The sequence below is a fragment of the Canis lupus genome, chromosome 7 (assembly GCF_003254725.2).
Source record: "Canis lupus dingo isolate Sandy chromosome 7, ASM325472v2, whole genome shotgun sequence".
Classification (NCBI taxonomy): Eukaryota; Metazoa; Chordata; class Mammalia; order Carnivora; family Canidae; genus Canis; species Canis lupus.
In genome coordinates this window covers 69,906,648-69,924,668 of record NC_064249.1, presented here as the reverse complement: position 1 = coordinate 69,924,668, position 18,021 = coordinate 69,906,648, and the positions used below count along the sequence as shown (strand labels likewise).

At 41.6% G+C, this 18,021-nt stretch overlaps 1 protein-coding gene and 1 long non-coding RNA gene across 29 annotated transcripts in view; one reads left to right on the top strand and one right to left on the bottom strand.

Moving 5' to 3' along the window:
- Window positions 1-18,021, top strand: part of DLGAP1 (DLG associated protein 1) — an 871,196-nt gene that overhangs the window by 791,423 nt on the left and 61,752 nt on the right. For 25 of the 28 annotated variants that reach the window (XM_035718637.2, XM_035718634.2, XM_035718633.2 and 22 more), the window contains one exon: window positions 7,590-7,963. In XM_035718637.2, the coding sequence (XP_035574530.1) occupies window positions 7,590-7,963 (374 nt within the window). The remainder of the gene's footprint in view (window positions 1-7,589; window positions 7,964-18,021) is intronic. The other 3 variants (XM_049111852.1, XM_035718652.2, XM_049111858.1) reach the window with 1 other exon arrangement.
- The window catches only part of LOC125755354 (uncharacterized), a 33,848-nt gene continuing 30,799 nt past the window's right edge, over window positions 14,973-18,021 (bottom strand). The window contains exon 4 of the long non-coding RNA XR_007411678.1: window positions 14,973-15,086. This is a non-coding gene — a long non-coding RNA (uncharacterized LOC125755354). The remainder of the gene's footprint in view (window positions 15,087-18,021) is intronic.

Genomic DNA, 18,021 nt, shown 5'->3' with positions numbered 1-18,021 from the left:
TAGAGAGAGAGAGAGGCAGAGACACAGGCAGAGGGAGGAGCAGGCTCCATGCAGGGAGCCCGACGTGGGACTCGATCCCGGGGGCTCTAGGATCACACCTTGGGCCAAAGGCAGGCGCTAAACTGCTGAGCCACCCAGGGATCCCACACTTTTTTTTTTTTTAAGATTTTATTTATTCATGAGAGACAGAGAGAGAGAGAGAGGCAGAGACACAGGCAGACGGAGAAGCAGGCTCCATGCAGGGAGCCCGATGCGGGGGCTCGATCCCGGGCCTCCAGGGTCATGCCCTGGGCCGAAGGCGGACACGCAGCCGCGGAGCCACCCCGGGATCCCGCAGCGCTTTGAACCGTGCGGCTGGTGCACCCCTCGCTGGCCACCCCAGATGTGTTCGGTCTCCATGCCTTTGACAGGTTCCGGCAGGGTGCCAAGCACAGCAATGGGGAGCGTTAGGGGGCATTTTCTCACGAGAAGCATGATAGACTGTACTGGACAAGGCGTTTAATCGAAGTTTTGTTGGGCAGCTGGTTGCAGGCGGTTTGGGGGAAGGAAGAGAACTGGGAACGAGGCCTCCTCCGACTTAGGCAGACTCCACTACTTAGTAGCTGTGTAAGATAAAGACCTCAGTTACCTGCTCTGAGCCTCTCTGTCTTACCATCAAACAAATGGGGGTGGCAAGAGCTTCCTCTGTCATGACATCATGTCTATTAAATACTTAGCACAGTGTGTTATGGAGCAAGGATTCACCCTGGTGATTTGGTTCACCTCAGGGCAGGTCAAGAGCCTGAACTAAAGGGGCACCGGGCTGGCTCAGCTGGTGAAGCACAGGAGTCGCCATCCCTGGGGACTGTGAATTCAATTCAAGCCTCATGGTGGATGTAGAGCTTAAAAAATAAAAAAGAGTCTGGACTAATGTTCCATCTTATCATTGTTTTCACCTGGGTTTGTGCCTTTCACTGTGAAGGACTCAAGCCAGAAGGCTGGTTTGTCTGGCACTTGGTGGGAGAGGAGCCCCGCCTGTGTGGCATGCCACCCCCGGGAGCCTGACCTCCAGTTGGTTGCCAGTTCGGCACGCCTGGGCCTCCTTGATGCGAAGCAGCAGCAGCAAATTTCTCTTATTAGCAGCTTTACCCTCGCCTGTGCCAGAACGCATTCCCAGGATGCCAGAACATTGGTCATTGCTACCAAACATCCTTGTTGGTAATGCTCCCTAACGGCTTCTCTTGGCTTCCTTCTTCAGCTTTTTCACATCACTCTCAATGGGTCTCTACTTCTCAATTTTTTTCTACCTTTTATTCATATTCATAAAACCACAGGAGCTTCAGTTTGAAAGAAATCTTGTCACCTACGGCAGGCTCCTCTCACATGGTGGTACAATCTTAATAACTGCCCAGCCAAAAGATGAGCTGGTCTGTGCTTCACACAGTCCAGAGACCAAAAGATCACTACCCAGCAAGGGCCCCATATTCCACCTTTGGACAACTGACTACTAGAGAACTATTCTTCCTACCTTTGTGATTTCCCACGGGGCCTTATACAGAACTAGTCCATGCCAACGTTGAGGCAAGAGCCTTCAAAATCATTGGAAATTCTTCCGCCTTCCTTCTCTTGCAAACCAAACATCCCCTCTCCTTAATCCACTCCTCTTAAGAGATGGTTTTTCTTTCCTCGGAGCACTTTGCAATTTCCCCTTAAAGAGAAGAGCCCGGAATGAAATGCAGCACCACAATCCTCCCCTTGTTCTAGACATCACATTTGTACTCCTGCACACCCTCTTAGAAATAGGCAGCTTACCTGATGTTAAAACCACAATCTTGTATTTGTGCAGCAGTCCCTTTATGTCCTACATCCTTCCCCATTTCCTTTTTTTCCTTTGGCCTCTTCACATCATTTTGCTTTCTAAAATAGCCTGTAGTTTCAAGTTACTTCCCTAATATGTTCTTAATTCTACATGCACTACCTCCATCCTGTCCACTGGATTTGCAAATGTTTCCTGTAAGTGCTTCTCAAACTCTCTCTGGTGATAGACTAGTTTGTTTGTTTGGTGTCTGATTGTTGCAGATTGGCATTTTGATAAAAAATGCAATAAAAGAATCACTAGATAAAGGAAAAGTTTAAAATAGGGCACCCCAAAACAAGCCCCAGTCTTCTTTGTTGTTAGATTTGACCAATAAACAGTCTTTAGAATCGTTGTAAAAGTTTCTAAAAGTTCACTCTCAATTTTCTCGGTGTATTTCACTCTACACTCATCAAATACTTTGTGAATGGGCACCAGTCTGTGGACCACACTTTGAACAGTGCCACTCTATGGGTACAGGTGTGCTGGAAATGCTTAACAACTGGCTCTCTGAGGCAGGGGTAGTATTTCCCAATTTCCATATGTAAACATTCACACCAAGGTCAGTTTCAAGCTATCGATGAAATGTCACTAAACAGAGACTTGGAAAGAGATTTGCACAATTACCTGGCAAACTGAGAAGAGCCAGTTCCAGCACCCCACTGGTAACCCCATTTGATGAAAGAAGATTAAAAAAATCTTCTTTTGAGGGCTCGTTAAATTATTGTTGGCTGGACCAAATCACCCAAATCAGGAGACCTTTGCCCTCAACAGAAACTAGACAGCGGGTTGAGGTGGGCCTTCTCTTTCTGGTGGTCTTCAGCTGGGTCAGAGCAGACCATCTGATCCAACTCTACAAATCCAAGATCACTTTGACCATCACTCCTGTGTAGAAGGCCCGCAGCTACTAAACACAGATCAAATCACAGCTTGCTTTGTGGTTAATCAAGTCTTAGGATAACTTGTTTACATCAAAAAGGTGTCGTTTGACTACTGTACAACTCTATGTATATGTATATTTTGGAATTCTTTTGTTGTCCTTTTGTGGTTTTAATCTATGCTTCTTATGGGTTTGTCATTGTATCTGAAAGAGTTTCTAAAATTCAGTAACAAGGAAGTGCTAAATAATTCCTCAATGTAGCTTTATAGTATGTGACACAATAGTTTAACCAGTCAGAAGGTTGTTGTTGGTTTTTTTTAAAGATTTTATTCACTTATTTATTTGAGAGACAGAGTGTGGGCTAGCATGTGCAAGGGGAGAAGTAGAGGGCGAGGGAGAAGCAGACTCCACTCTGAGCTCAGAGCCTCTGGTGGGGCTCCATCTCACGACCATGAAATCAGGACCCAAGCCGAAATCAATAGTCAGATGCTCAACTGAGACTGAGCCACCCAGGCATCCCAGTCAGAATGTATTATTGAGAAGATCTAAAACATGGGCTTGAACCTACATCTGTTTTGTGGCCGTCTGACACATGTGTGCTCTTGATCACAGAGGATAACCAGAATGATAAGAAAGCCTAGTGGTTTTTTTTTTTCTTTTTTTTCAGAAAACCTTCACCACTACAGAAAAAAATAATTCCTGGCACAGGCCTTCCTGAGGCTTTCAACACCAGCATTATCTTTCCATTCAAATAGAGACAATATTGAATAGTCAGCTAGACGCTGAAATAGGATAAGAATCTGTTCTCTCTCTCTTTTTTTTTTTTTACTTCTCCTTCTTTTCCTCTTCCTCCTCCCCAACCCCTCCCCCTCCCCCTTCTTCAGTAATTTCTTAACTCAATGTAAAAACCAGTCTCTGCTGTCTATGCTCTGCAGTGTCCTCTGAATGGAAGTGAGGTCATCAAAATCTGTAACTACACTCGTGCTGATCGTCCTTATAAATAGGAGTCCTTTCACCAACTTTGAGCTGGGGTAATAAATCATCAGGATCCAAATAAGAAAGAAAATCAGTTTATTTGAAATGAACAAATAAATATATCAGGCAAAGGAAAGCAATAACAATGGTTAAAGTACAATATCTTTTCTTTTTCATGTTCCAGTTGAATAAAAGGAGCACTTGCATTTTCTTTTTGAGCACTTACATTTTTTAATCACAACTTTAATCAATGTTACTATTAGATAAGAGAAGTATTTCATTTATGGCATATACGCCACTTGTCTTCTCTTTCTGTCTTGACCAAACAAGATTTATTTACTTGTGTTTCATCTTCTTGAACCCCACTCTACTGCACCCCTCCTGGCACTCAGACTCCAGTGGATTCTAAATTATTCATGGTGCTGAATCATGAGAGTAGAATTAGAAATATATCTATATATCTATATATATAGATATATATATATCTTAGGAGAGAAGAAAGGATTCAGAGCCTAGCCTGTAAAACCAGTTAAGAGTGACGCTGGGAAAAATTGGGGATTTGGTTGTATGAGTTTCTGGAGCAGCCTTGAATTGCAAAAGAATTGGGGCATGAGAAGGAAGGGGATTATGGGAAGTGTAAGTTGTGTCTTGGATCTCCTTTCTTCTCTGACAGGGGGCATTCTTAAAGATTGGAATTCCTTTTAAATTTCTGTTTGAAAATTGATGGGCGGTGCTTCTTTGAGTGTAACTGTGGTAACTGTGGCAGATTTGTGCCAAGCCCCACAATGCAGTGAAATCTCATAAGATTTGTGCCAAGCCCCTCGAATACAACACCATAGTAAGTGATTCCCGGCCTCTGTTCAGTTCCCGTATTCAAGGTAAGGCAATCTCAAATTCTTACCTTCTTTGGGCATCGGGGCTGGGCCTATTGGGAAAGCCATGTGCCCAAGATACTCCCTCTCCAGTCTTATCCTAGTGGATTTGTTGCATTGCTCCTGTGCCCTGCAGGTCCCCATTGATCAAAGTACTGGGAGTTATCCCTATAGATCCAGAAGGGGAGCTGACAGCAGCCAGCAGGTGGCACCAAATTGCAGTTGGCCCCAGGGAGTGTCCCCAAACCCCATCATTAGACTGGAAATAATGTGACACCCTCCTTTCTATGTTCCCTATAGCACATCCCATCATGGCAAAATTTCTACTGTAACTCACAGCAAATGAAATAATACTCTATTTGGCTGCATTGTGCAATTTTGATTATCCACACCGAAAGAGGAAACAGGGTAACTAACGAGGCATAAACAACCCAAAAGATCAGACTTTCTTTGTAAGAATGTGGCATTTCGTTTCTTTGGACTATGAGTGGGCAGACTGTCCTGAACATCCATTTTGAGCAAAATAACGAGTTTACACTGTAAAGGACTTGTCTTAAGAGAAGTAATGAAATTAACTGGTTTCACTAGATTTGAAGAGATAGATTGATCTTATCCTACATATGGTCACTCCCCGTCCCACCCAGTCTGGTCTTCCAATGAATAACTGAGACTGAGCATCATCCTGAGTAGGGTTATCCCTGCAAACCTTCCTGGAAGCAGAAGGTAGCTCCACAGTAGATACACTACCTGACACTAAATTGGGTGAAGTGAGAAAATCAGCATTGCATGTGTTTGCATTAGTAGCCGGAGGCTTCACTGTAGCCCAGAGGGAGAACCCAGACCAGGCTGGCTTTGCTCCTGGCTCTGCCCGTCTCAGGGGGCACTGGGAGCCTCCACTGGTTGCATTACCTCTTAGGCACCTGAGCTGAAAACTGTAGACGATGGGCTGGGAATTGCTGAGCTCTGTTCAAATTAAAGGATGTATAGTCCATGCACTAAGCCCAGGTGGAAGGTTTTCCCCGCGTGAGCCTCTGGCAATCATTCATCCCGGGTAACTGAGTGGTGGCTACATTTATATTGTTTACATTACCCCCCACCTCCAGGGCTTAGTTCCATCAGGTAATCCCTAGGAAATAGCAAAATATTTCTTTCCCTGTTTTACGGTTAAGGAAATTACTCCAAATCACAAGCCAGTGAAACCACAGCACAGTGTAATAGGATCCTTCTGTTTATTGTTCCTTATAGGACACTTCCTTTGAGTGGCCTCAGGAAACATCCTAAATATTAAAGCAAGTATTTCATTTAGTGAGACGGCCCAGTGGCAGCTCAAACGACAGTTGGATCCTGTGGTCAGGAGTAGCTGATTTGGTGTGACAGTGACCGCCCACTGTGAGTGGGAGCGGCCTGGGGGGTGGGGGTGCCATGGAAACACAACAGTTGGAATCAGTTTTAAAGAGGTCTTAACAAACATCTTTAGAAAGCTGGTCAAGGAATTGTTCTTTTCTGGCAGGGCGTTCACTTGAAAACTTCATCATTCTTTTTTGATCTGTATTTTGCACCTCATGCTCCACAAATGGAAAGCTAAAGAGAGGTGTGTAAAGCTTCTTCATATAACCCCACAGTCCTAATCAGGTAGTTGGGGAGGAGACCAGAGGCGACTTCAGCCAGAGCCTCAGGGAGGACCTCGACTCAACCCTCACAGGTCTAGAAAGGACATGTTTAGGCACAGACTCAGGCCTCTGAGTTGATTAAGTTGCCTTGAAGGACAGGATTTTCGGGAGCCACCTCACCCGCCCCCCCCAAAGAGAAACAAGGGAAACTACAATAGGAGACTTTTTTTTCTTAAAGAGTTTATTTATTTATTCATGAGAGACAGAGAGAGAGAGAGAGGCAGAGACACAGGCAGAGAGAGAAGCAGGCTCCATGCAGGGAGCCCGATGCGGGACTCAATCCCAGGACCCCAGGATCATGACCTGAGCCAAAGGCGGACACTCCATCACTGAGCCACCCAGGTCTCCTACAATACTTTTGTGCAGTGTATTCCCTCTTAGAGGACAGTTATGCTCAGAAAAAAACAACAAAAATTCAAGTGGAAGTTTATATAGTGAGCATCTATCCAGAGGAAGGAGGGAAGGAAGGAAGTAGGGAGGGAAGAAGGGAAGGAGGGCAGGAGGGAGGCAAGGAAGGAAAGGAGGGAGAAAGGAGAGGAAGGAAGGAGGAAGAGAAGGGGGAGGAAGGAAGGAAGCAGGGAGGGAGAGGAGGAAGGAAGGAAGGAAGGAAGGAAGGAAGGAAGGAAGAGAAGGAAGGAAGGAAGGAAAGAAGGATGGAAAGAAGGAAAGAAGGAAGTAGGAGGAAGAAAGAGGGAAAGAGGGAGGGAAGAGGGGAAGGAGGGAAGAGGGCTGGAGGGAGGGCAGAGACCAAGACAGGAAGGGAGCAGGGGGGATGGGAGGGAGGGGGACAGAAAGGAAGAAAGGGAGCTCCAGGACCCTGGGATGGCCTTGGGCGCTGCCACGCCTGCCCACCAGGGCACTTCCCACTGTGTGGTTAGGATGAGACCACACTTGCTCACAACCTCTTTGCTTTCTTCCTTCCTGTCCCAGTGTTTATTATCAACCACTGCAATCTTCTCCAGTGAGTTGCCTTGTTTAACGTTAGCTCTAGTTAATATTTTCCTGAGCCGGTAGACACGTGTGTGTATATATTACCTCTCAGGGGACTGTTGCCCGGGAGGGTTTCTACAGAGGCTATTCTATGTTGATTCGTATTAACTTCCATTTCAGAAATGTCCATCTCAGAGGTCGAACTGTTTTCCAGCCTTTTTTCCCTCCGTCTGGTGGGAGTGGCTCCCCATAGGAGGCTCAGATGTCCTCCTTACGCGGGGATCTCACTTACTCTATCAACGGACTTGTTTTCATGGTCAACGTCTTTGTGTGTTTCGTGTGCACTGATTTCCAGTGGATGTTAATTACGATACAGAAATTAAAACCCACACAGAAATCACAGTGTCTCTGTTTTCACTGTCTTCCAGTGTCATCTTGCATTACAACATATAAGAAGACACCACCTCCAGTCCCACCCAGAACTACCACGAAACCTTTCATTTCTATCACAGCCCAGAGTAGCACAGAGTCTGCGCAGGATGCCTACATGGATGGACAGGGCCAGCGAGGAGATATTATCAGCCAGTCTGGACTGAGCAACTCCACGGAGAGCCTGGACAGTATGAAGGCTCTGACAGCCGCCATCGAAGCAGCAAATGCCCAGATCCACGGCCCGGCAAGTCAACACATGAACAACAACCCCACCACCGTCACTACCACGACCACCATAGCCACTGTCACCACAGAGGACAGGAAGAAGGATCACTTTAAGAAAAATCGATGTCTCTCGATTGGGATACAGGTAACAGCCTCCCTCTCTGTCCTTTGAAATAGGGACCCCAAACTTAAGAAATGTAGCACTTTTTCTTTTTCCAGAAGACTTGCCACCTGGCCATTTCGGGTGACGGGGCCATGCGTGAGACCAGATTTTTAAATGATTGGCCCTGGAATTCCTACACGGCTAAATGTGACTTGAAAAATGACAAAGATATCTTGTCTGTAAGCATTATCAGAGGCTATTATTTTTGTTCTCTAAATCAAATGTGTGACTCAAAACATTAGGATAGCTAAACAAACACGAACACAATCAAACACAAAGTGCCCTCAATTCCGAATGCACATTTTGATTCTCAAAAAAGGAGTGGACGTCCAAGAATAACCTGGGTTACTGGGTTGTGTTACAGTGTGTTCGACACTATTGAGTAACCACATGAGAACAAAAATGTGAATCACTTCTCATACACGTGGGAGTGAGGGAGAGCAAGACCAAAGCGACTGGTAGTGTAGAAAGCAATCACTCCCATCACAGCTTCATGAGCAAAGAATGTGCAGTAGTTTCAGCATAATTGTTGGTTATTTAATCATGCATTTCAAAAAATGGTAGATAATTCAGCAGGCTTCTCAGTTCAGTCCAGTGTTTTCTGCCGCTCAAAGATAAGATCAGACTGATTCTTGTTTTTCACATCTGTTCAGCTTGGCTTACCCTGCTAGAAATTTCCTTCTCTCAATGGAGAAGAGTCATTCCTTTCTCCCTTTTTTCTTGTGCCATATCGTGCAGGTGCCCTTTGAATAATAACTTCCTGACGTGGTGGCCAATAAATCTATTCACAATGAACCAACTCTAAGGCACATCTAAAAGCCAGGCGTGGGGTAGGTTTTCACAATGATGATGTATTTCACAGTGCATTCTGCACAGTGCACTTCTAAAGGGCAATTAAATTTTTGTCTAGTAGCAAAGAGTCAAATGGTTTTTTTTTTGTTTTGTTTTGTTTTTTAATATAATTTACAGGTTACCATAGCACAAGTTGTCAAGTTTCCTAAAAGAACTTGTGGTGTTGGTGCCTGGTACTAGAAGACACGCAAGCACATGCGCAAAGCCAGCCTCCACACACCCCCCCACCCCGTGTCCACTCCCACCTCCTCCTAGAACCCAAAGGATTTGGAGGAGTAGGGAAGAGCTGGGGCCCAGTCATCCGTGCTGTCTCAGGCAAATGATGTGATCTTCCTGAGCTCGTTTTCTTAACTATCCCTCACAGGATTATTTTGAAGATTGAATTTACAAACTCCAGCTTTCTATGGGGGTACAGAATTTCAATTTGGAATGACAGAAAAATTCTGGACGTGAATAATAACAATGATAGCACAGCATTGTGAATGTACTTAATGCTGGCTGGAACTATAGGCTTAGAAGGGGTTAAGATGAAGAACTTTATGATATATATATTTTATCCACGATTAAAAAAAAAAAAACCAACTACCTTCCTTATCTGGCACATAGCTGGTACCCAGTCATGTTAGCTTTCTCCTACTTCCCTAATCTTCAGTTAAGTTTTTTCTCTGTTTTACTTTATTTTTCAGTAGATAATATATTCCTCTGGCTCAAAATTCAAAAGTTATAAAAAGACGTTCAGTGACTATCTCCCTCTCATTCTTATTTAACAGAAATATTAAATCAGTTCTCTTTGCCAGAGGAAATTAATATAACCAATATTTGCATCTCTGTACAGAGATACTTGTGCATATTCAAGCAATTATATATTTTAATTTATTCCCCCTTGTTCACCCAGATGTTAGCATACCTCACACTGTTCTATATCTTGCCTTTTTGTACTTAATAATAGCATATTTTAGAGGTTTGTCAGTTTACCGTTCATTTTATTTAAAAGCGTCTATATATCTGTCTTAACTCAGCTTCCAGGTGTGCCAGTTGGTCTCCTAGGCTCTTTTCCAAATAATTTTTTTTTGAGTAATCTCTCGAACTTATAGACCCCCAAGATCAAGAGTCACATGCTGTAATGACTGAGCCAGCCAGGCGCCCCCTCCCCAAATAATTCTTACTCAGAATAAGGCCTTCATATACATGAAATCCACCTTATATTATTGTTATTTTCACCCAGTAAGTTGGAACTACTCTGAAATCCACATATAATGTTGGGGAGAAAGTTTTGTTTCGACACCATTCTGCCTCTTAAATATTTTAATAATTTAGTGACCGAAAAAATTGCTCTAACTCTTCTTCCAATCACTGTTCACTATCATAGAAATTATATGGAAGTACTGAGTGCTCTACATGATTGTCTCATTTAGCCCCTACAGCAACCCTATAGCATAGGTGGTGTGATTATCTCTACCCTATAGATGAAAACACAGAGAGGTTAAGTAACTTGCCCAAGGCCACACATCTTCCATTGACAGAACTTAGATTGTACCTTGGTGTTTAATGTGACCATGCTATACCACTTCTTTGATGGAGCATAATAAATAAGTAAAAATTCAAAACGCAAAATAGTCATTAAATTTCAGTGCACTATAACCTAATTTAAATCCTTCTTTTTAAAGATGTTATTTATTTATTTGAGAGAGAGAGGGATCCCTGGGTGGCACAGCGGTTTGGCGCCTGCCTTTGGCCCAGGGCACGATCCTGAAGACCCAGGATCGAATCCCACGTCGGGCTCCCGGTGCATGGAGCCTGCTTCTCCCTCTGCCTGTGTCTCTGCCTCTCTCTCTCTCTCTCTGTGTGTGTGACTATCATAAATAAATAAAAATTTAAAAAAAAGAAAAGAAAAAAAAAAAAAAGAGAGAGAGAGAGTGAGTGGGAACGAGAGGGAGAGAGAATCTGAAGTAGACTCCGCACTGAGCACAGAGCCCAACACGGGATTTGATCCCATGACCTCAAGATCAAGACCTGAGCAGAAACCAAGAGTCAGATGTTTAACCAACTGAGCCACCCAGGTGACCCCCCCCTAATTTAAATACTAATCCCCAAAATATATAACACTAAGATCTTGGGCTCTTTCCCACCCTTTACCTCTTTAGGGTCAGAGTTTCCAAACCTTCCCCAACATTTTAAATTTAATCCATGCCTAATAACTAACATTACAATAATTTACTTTACAACTTGTGTGAGTTTAGACCAATTACTTAATAGTCCCAGTCTCCTCATCTGGAAATTGAGAATAACAGTCACTATTCCACAGGGTATTTTATTATAGGTTGTAGTAAAAATTGACTGATACAATGTATATAAGGCTCTAAGTGTGGTGGGCTCACTAAATATCAGAGCTGGTTATCATTACCTTCCTCTAAAATCATAATCAGACAAACATGCTGAAATGTTATCATCTACCAAGGTTTTCTTAATTTTTTTCAGGACAGAGATGTAATTACTAAATTTCTTGAAACATTTTGAAAGTCGCTTCACAAATTTAAATAGATTACCCTAATTACTATGTAAGAGTGGTGAATTGTGCATTTTTGGATCTAAGGGGGGAAAAGTCACAAAGATAAATTTGCATACAATGACTAAAGCTTGGAAGATGACAACACTTCGATGCAAATCAGCTGTAGGTTTAGATGGGTGGGGTGGGGCTCAAACACAGAGTGCAATGTCCTCCATCTGCAGAGTGCAATGTCCTCCTTCCTTTCTCTCTTTCTCTAAGCATTGAAGATCGCAGTTCTTAAGGGAAATACCTATCATGCATCTTTGGGAAAAGTTTCATTGGTTAATTTTTCTACTACCCCATGTTGTAAAGCTGTAACATCCTGCTTTGGCTGACACTCTAAGCATTTTTCATTGCTAGGAGTGTAGCCACATGGAACCTGTTAGAATCCCATTCAGGAAAACAGAAACGACGCTAAGTTCTCAAACAGAGGCAGTTTGATAGACAGTTCTATAGGTATGGGAAGATTAAGAGAGCAATAATGGGATGCATGAAGCAATTACCACTTCTAGAACTAAGGGAGCAAAAAGAGAAAGGTGGGGTACCCATAGTTTTGGAGCTCAGGGGAGAGTCCCCAGTACAAACCACCCCTGGACCACAGCAGCAGGTGTAATCAGCTGGTGCGGGAAGTCTAAGGGAGCAGTGCATCTGGTGCATGGTTCAAAGGGGCTGGAAGGTGGAGCACAGCTGCCTTCACATGCTGGAGTAATGCCTACAGAAGGGGGAAACAGGAAGAAAGTCCCTTCCTTTCTTCCACCTTCTTTTGTTAGACTATAACTGGAAGCTGGCCAGCAATGAAGCCTGGGAAATGTAATTTGTAGAGTCAAAATTTGTAGGCCCCAGTGCCACAGAGCAGATGGGTATAGAATATGGGCCTGGAGCTGCTAGACAATAAGTAAGTCACCAGAAAAAGGCACTTTGTCCAATAAATAAAACAACCATAAGCATGTGTATTAAAAAGCTTAAGATGGGTAGGGTGAATTTCTAGTCTTAGTTCACTTAAGTCTTAGAATACTTACTTGGAGTGGGGTGCCTGAGTGCCTTAATTAGTTAAACATCTGCCTTTGGCTCAGGTCATGATCCTGGAGTCCTGGGATCAAGCCCCGCATTAGGCCCCGCCGCTCCATGGGGAGCCTGCTCCTCCCTCTCCCTCTGCCTGCTGCTCCCCCTGCTTGTGCACATACACTCTCTGTCAAATAAATAAATAAAATCTTAAAAAAAATACTTACTTGGTATTCAAGTGGGAACATTTTATGGCACTAAATATGATTCTATAATATCTTGAAGTATGTATTCTTTTTATAACATGACTCCAAAATTCAAGTCAACAATTTTATCTGGTGCTTTTTCTGGTGGTCTAGGGCTGCGCAGGTCAAAGGGAGGGTAACTGGTTGCTCTGGATTTAGAGCAAAGTTGTATGTCTTTCTAAAAAGTCAAGAGTCACGTTAACGGTAATTTGATTTCCTTAAAATTACAAAATAAGTAGTGTATGCATATGGTATTGTCATATAAGAGTCATACAGTATGAAAGTATACACAACAAAATATGAAATCCCCCCTTCTGGCAGCCCGGGTGGCTCAGTGGTATAGCGCCCCCAGGGTGTGATCCTGGAGATCCGGGATGGAGTCCCACATCAGGCTCCCTGCATGGAGCCTGCTTCTCCCTCTGCCTGTGTCTGTGCCCCTCTCTCTGTGTCTCTCATGAATAAATAAATAAAATCTTAAAAAAAAAAAAAAAGGAAATCCCCCCTTCTTTCTGCTTCTGACCCCTCTGCCCTTCCTGGAAGGTAGCAGCAGGTTATAGTGTCTTTTAGTCTCTCAAGAATTATTTCAAGTATAGCTGAGTTTCATGTAGTAGCTTTAGACCTTAACTTCTCCACCTCCAGATATTAGATTGTGACTTCCCTCCAGGATCACTGAACTCATGTTGACAGCCTAAAAGAGCTTTAAGCCTAATCTTGACATTACATAACATGTGGTTGCTTTCTCATTCTTTGAATTAAAAAGGAAAGAACATTAAGTTATCTGAGATTGTACTCCTAGGCCTTCCTTACTGATTTCCTTTAATGCCTTTCCATGTGTAAAGAGATCCATGTTATGCCCCATGTGAAGAGATGAGTCCAACTGCCAAGTTGAGTGAATTATTTCAGAGGATGATACAAGCCAAGTGAGTTGTTACTGTTAATTGAAAGAAGGCCTTAAGAAATAAAAAGGTCATATCATCTCTGATTCATAATCAATGGACTTAAAACAATGAAGGAAAGCTGTGGAGGGAGTACTGTGGAGGGAGTATTGATAATGAGCCACCTCTTGGCCAGACTCTATCTACTCAGGCTACTCTGAAATCTCTTCCTGACAAGGCCTCGACTTTTGTGCTTGTGTGTCCCTTTCCATCACCCAGTTTTAATGAGAATCCCGCTAAGTCAGCTAAGCCAGAATGCCCCAGGATTGGTGTCTGGACATGTTCTTCATCGGATCATGCTCCACATCCTCTATTATCTCCCAAGTGATGCCTGATTACCCTGGCCTGCCCCCAGCAAGGACTCTGGGATGTCCCCTCTTATCCCTGGGATCTATTCTCTATAATTTTCTACCCACTGACAAGCCTTCACCCTGTTCCTTGGCTGTAAATTTCTACTTTTTCTTGTTGCATTTGGGAGTCCAATCCCACTATGGTCCATATGCCTATCACAATAGTTTCCCTGAATAAAGTGTACCTTGCCAATTTTTTAACAAATGTCACAAATAGTTTTTTCTTTAACAGTACTCAGTACATTCAGACTTTGTAAACTTTATTTTGATGTCCTTGAGGCTTTCTTTTTTTAAAGATTTTATTTATATATTCACCAGAGACACACAGAGAGGCAAGACATAGCAGAGGGAGAAGCAGGCTCCCTAAAGGGAGCCTGATGTAAGACTCGATCTCAGGACCCCAGGATCATGACCTGAGTCAAAGGCAGATGCTCAACCACTGAGCTACCCAGGCGTCCCTATTTTGATGTCCTTGAAATCAGAAGCAGTGCATATTCAGGAAGAGATATTTTAGGGGGATTTATCTCAAGTCAAAACTCCAGAGGTAATTTTAATGGATTCTGAAAAAGAAGAGATATTACAATCATGATTTCCAATCATGACATATTAAAACTAGAAATTAATGCTAAGCAGATAACAAAAGCTCGCCATCTAAAAATATTAAAAAATATTCTAAGTAACGTTTGAATAGAGGAGGAAATTCAAGATTATTGTGAAATAAATGACGAGAATCCTATAAATCATCACTATGGGTCATGATCCTAGCTATGATCTGAGAAGAATTCATAGACCTAAGTTTTTTCATAGTTAAGCAAGAAATATCAATCACAATATAAACAAGACTCAATTCACAAAGTCAGAAAAGAATGATAAATTGAAAGGAGTTATTAATGATGAGAGTAGAAATAAATGCATTGGAAGACAAAAACAGCAACTAAGTAGAATTGATACATTAAGCCAAAATTGGCTTTTTGGGAAAAAAATAAAGAATATGTCTGATTGAGGCTTATACTTACCCCAAATGGGAAACTGGGATAGAGTCACAGAAAATTTCCATCATTCAAGAAGCAAATAATTCTTGTTTTATTTAAAGTATTTAATAATACTGGGGCACCTGGCTGGCTCAGTCAGTGGAATGCATGACTCATAATCTCGGAGTTGTGGTTTCAAGCCCTATGTTAGGAGTAGAGATTAAAAAATAAAGTCTTTTTTAAAAAGTATTTAATAATACAAGAAGAGATGCCAAGATTCTCAATATATTTTATCAAATAAACATAACTCTGATACACGTGAAAGAATACAAGATAAAGAACTATAGGAAAACATGCTTATAAATACAGATGCAAAAATTCTAATTAAATTTGAAAATATATCCAAATACATGTTTTTAGGGCACCTGAGTGGCTCAGTCAGTTAAGCGTCTGCCTTCAGCTCAGGTCATGCATGATTCCAGGTTCCTGGGATTGAACCCCACATTGGGCTCTTTGCTCAACAGGGAGCTTGCCTCTTCCTCTCCCTCTTCCTCTGCCTGCCACTCTGCCTACTAGTGCTCTCTCTCTGTCTCTCTCCCTGTCAAATAAATAAATAAAATCTTAAAAAAAAACACACATATTTTAAAAATAATACACCATTACCAAATAGTGTATGTTACAGAAATTCAAAGTTATTTTAGCTGTAGGGGGGAAAATATGACATCCAGATGCATGCTAAGAAATACAGTATTGTATAAAATTCAGAAGTCATTCCAACTATTAACATGATAAAAAGCATCTATAAGAAACTGAATTAAACATATTTAAAGGTGAAATGGTAGAGACATTCCAATTAGGTTCAGAAACTAGATATAGATGTCTGTTTTTCAGAGATTTATTCAAAACTATTTACCCTTATTAGCCAATACACAAAGCAAGAAAGTGAAATGTGGTCTAAACATTCCAAAGAAAGAGTAAAATTGCTTTTTTTTATAAAGATTTTATTTATTTATTCATGAGAGACACAGAGAGAGGCAGAAACACAGGCAGAGAGAGAAGCAGGCTCCATGCAGGAAGCCCAATGTAAGACTCCATCCTGTAACTCCAGGATCACGCCCTGGGCCAAGGCAGGCGCTCAACCACTGAGCCACCCAGGGGTCCCTAAAATTGCTTTTATTTGCAGATAATATGCATGTCCACTTGGAAAATCTAATGGAAACCACTGAAAAATCATTAAAATTCAGTAGAGTGAGGGGCACCTGGGTGGCTTAGTCAAGTGTCTGACTTGATTACAACTCAGGTCATGATCTCAGGGTCATGAAATTGAGCCCTACCTGGGGCTCCACACTCAGAATGGAATATGCTTCTCCTTCTCCCTCTGTTCCTCCCCCTGCTCTCTCTTTCTCAGATAAATAAATATAATCTTTTTTTTTTTAAAGAAAGAATTCAGTACAGTGAAACAATACAACATAAATACAGAGAAATCAATAACTTTTCTGTATATTATTAATAAACGGAAAATGTGATGAAACAAAACAAGCCCATTCACATTAGTAACAAAAAAAATTTAACATGACTGAGCTTCACACAGAATATATAGGAATCCCTGGGTGGCGCAGCGGTTTGGCACCTGCCTTTGGCCCAGGGTGCGATCCTGGAGACCTGGGATCGAATCCCACATCAGGCCCCTGGTGCACAGGAGCCTGCTTCTCCCTCTGCCTATGTCTCTGCCTCTCTCTCTCTCTCTGTGACTATCATAAATAAATAAAAAATTAAAAAAAAAACCACAGAATATATAACACCTATCTGAAAACAATCTAAAAACTTCCCATAAAACATGAAGATCTGAATAAGTGGAAAACTATTCAATATTCCTGCACAAAAGTACTCCATAATGTAAAGATAGCAATTCTCTCAAAAGTTATACAAAAATTTAAAGAAACTCTAATAAAAATTCCAATGTGATTTTTATCAATAGCCAGAAGCTGGAAGGAAGGATTTGACAATCTGATGTTAAATTTATTTAGAAGCTAATACTCCAAAATAACCTAGAAATTTTAAAAATTACATTAAAAAAAGAATTACAGGAAGACTCACACCATAGAAATTATCAAGATCTATTACAGAATTGGATTAGGAAAACAAATGGAAGAAATAATAAGACCAGAAGATCAGTAGACCAAAAACAGGGCTGTATACATGGGAATGTTTGGATGAAGTTTGATAGAGCATAAAATTGGCATCTCAAATTAAAAAAAAAAAAAAGGATTAGTTAATAAAAGGAGCCAGATAAATTGATGATGATTCATGTAGGGGAAAAAAAAATTAAATCTCTACTTTCTTACACACGAAAAGTTTAGAATAGCTGATTTAAGAGCTAAATATGAAAAAGAAAAATGAAAGCATGAAAGTAAATACATGAGAACTTTAAAAATTATGCTCAGGGTAAGAAGCCATACAAGCCATACAAAATTTTACCACACAATGATTTTAAGATTCTGTACAATGAAGGTCAAAGTTTTAAAAACAAATAATAAAAGACCTTGGCTGGTTCAAGTGGTAGACCATAGGACTTTTGATCTCAGGGTTGTGAGTTCAAGCCCTATGTTGAATGTAGACATTACCTAAAAATAAAATCTTAAAAATAAATAAATAAGACAAATGATAAACTGGGAGAAAATATGTATAGTGTATATAATCAAGAAAGGATTATTAAGGGTCATAAGATAGAGATTCTAGGGATCCCTGGGTGGCTCAGCGGTTTAGTGCCTGCCCAGGACATGATCCTGGAGTCCTGGGATCAAGTCCCGCATCGGGCTCTGCATGGAGCCTGCTTCTTCTCCCTCTGCCTGTGTCTCTGCCTCTCTCTCTCTCTCTGTGTCTCTCATGAATAAATAAATAAAATCTTAAAAAAAAAAAGAGAGTTTCTATAAATAAGAAAATTTAAAAAAACCTCAATAGAAGAAAGACACAAAAACTAGCAAAGGATATGAATAGGCAATTTACAGATAGAAATATTAGAGGCCAATAAATATTTTTCACCTGTGATATTAGCAAAAATTTTACAGTTTGCCATATTTAGCATTGGTGAGTGTATAGGAAAATGGATATCTCCATACATCAATTATGGCAGGATG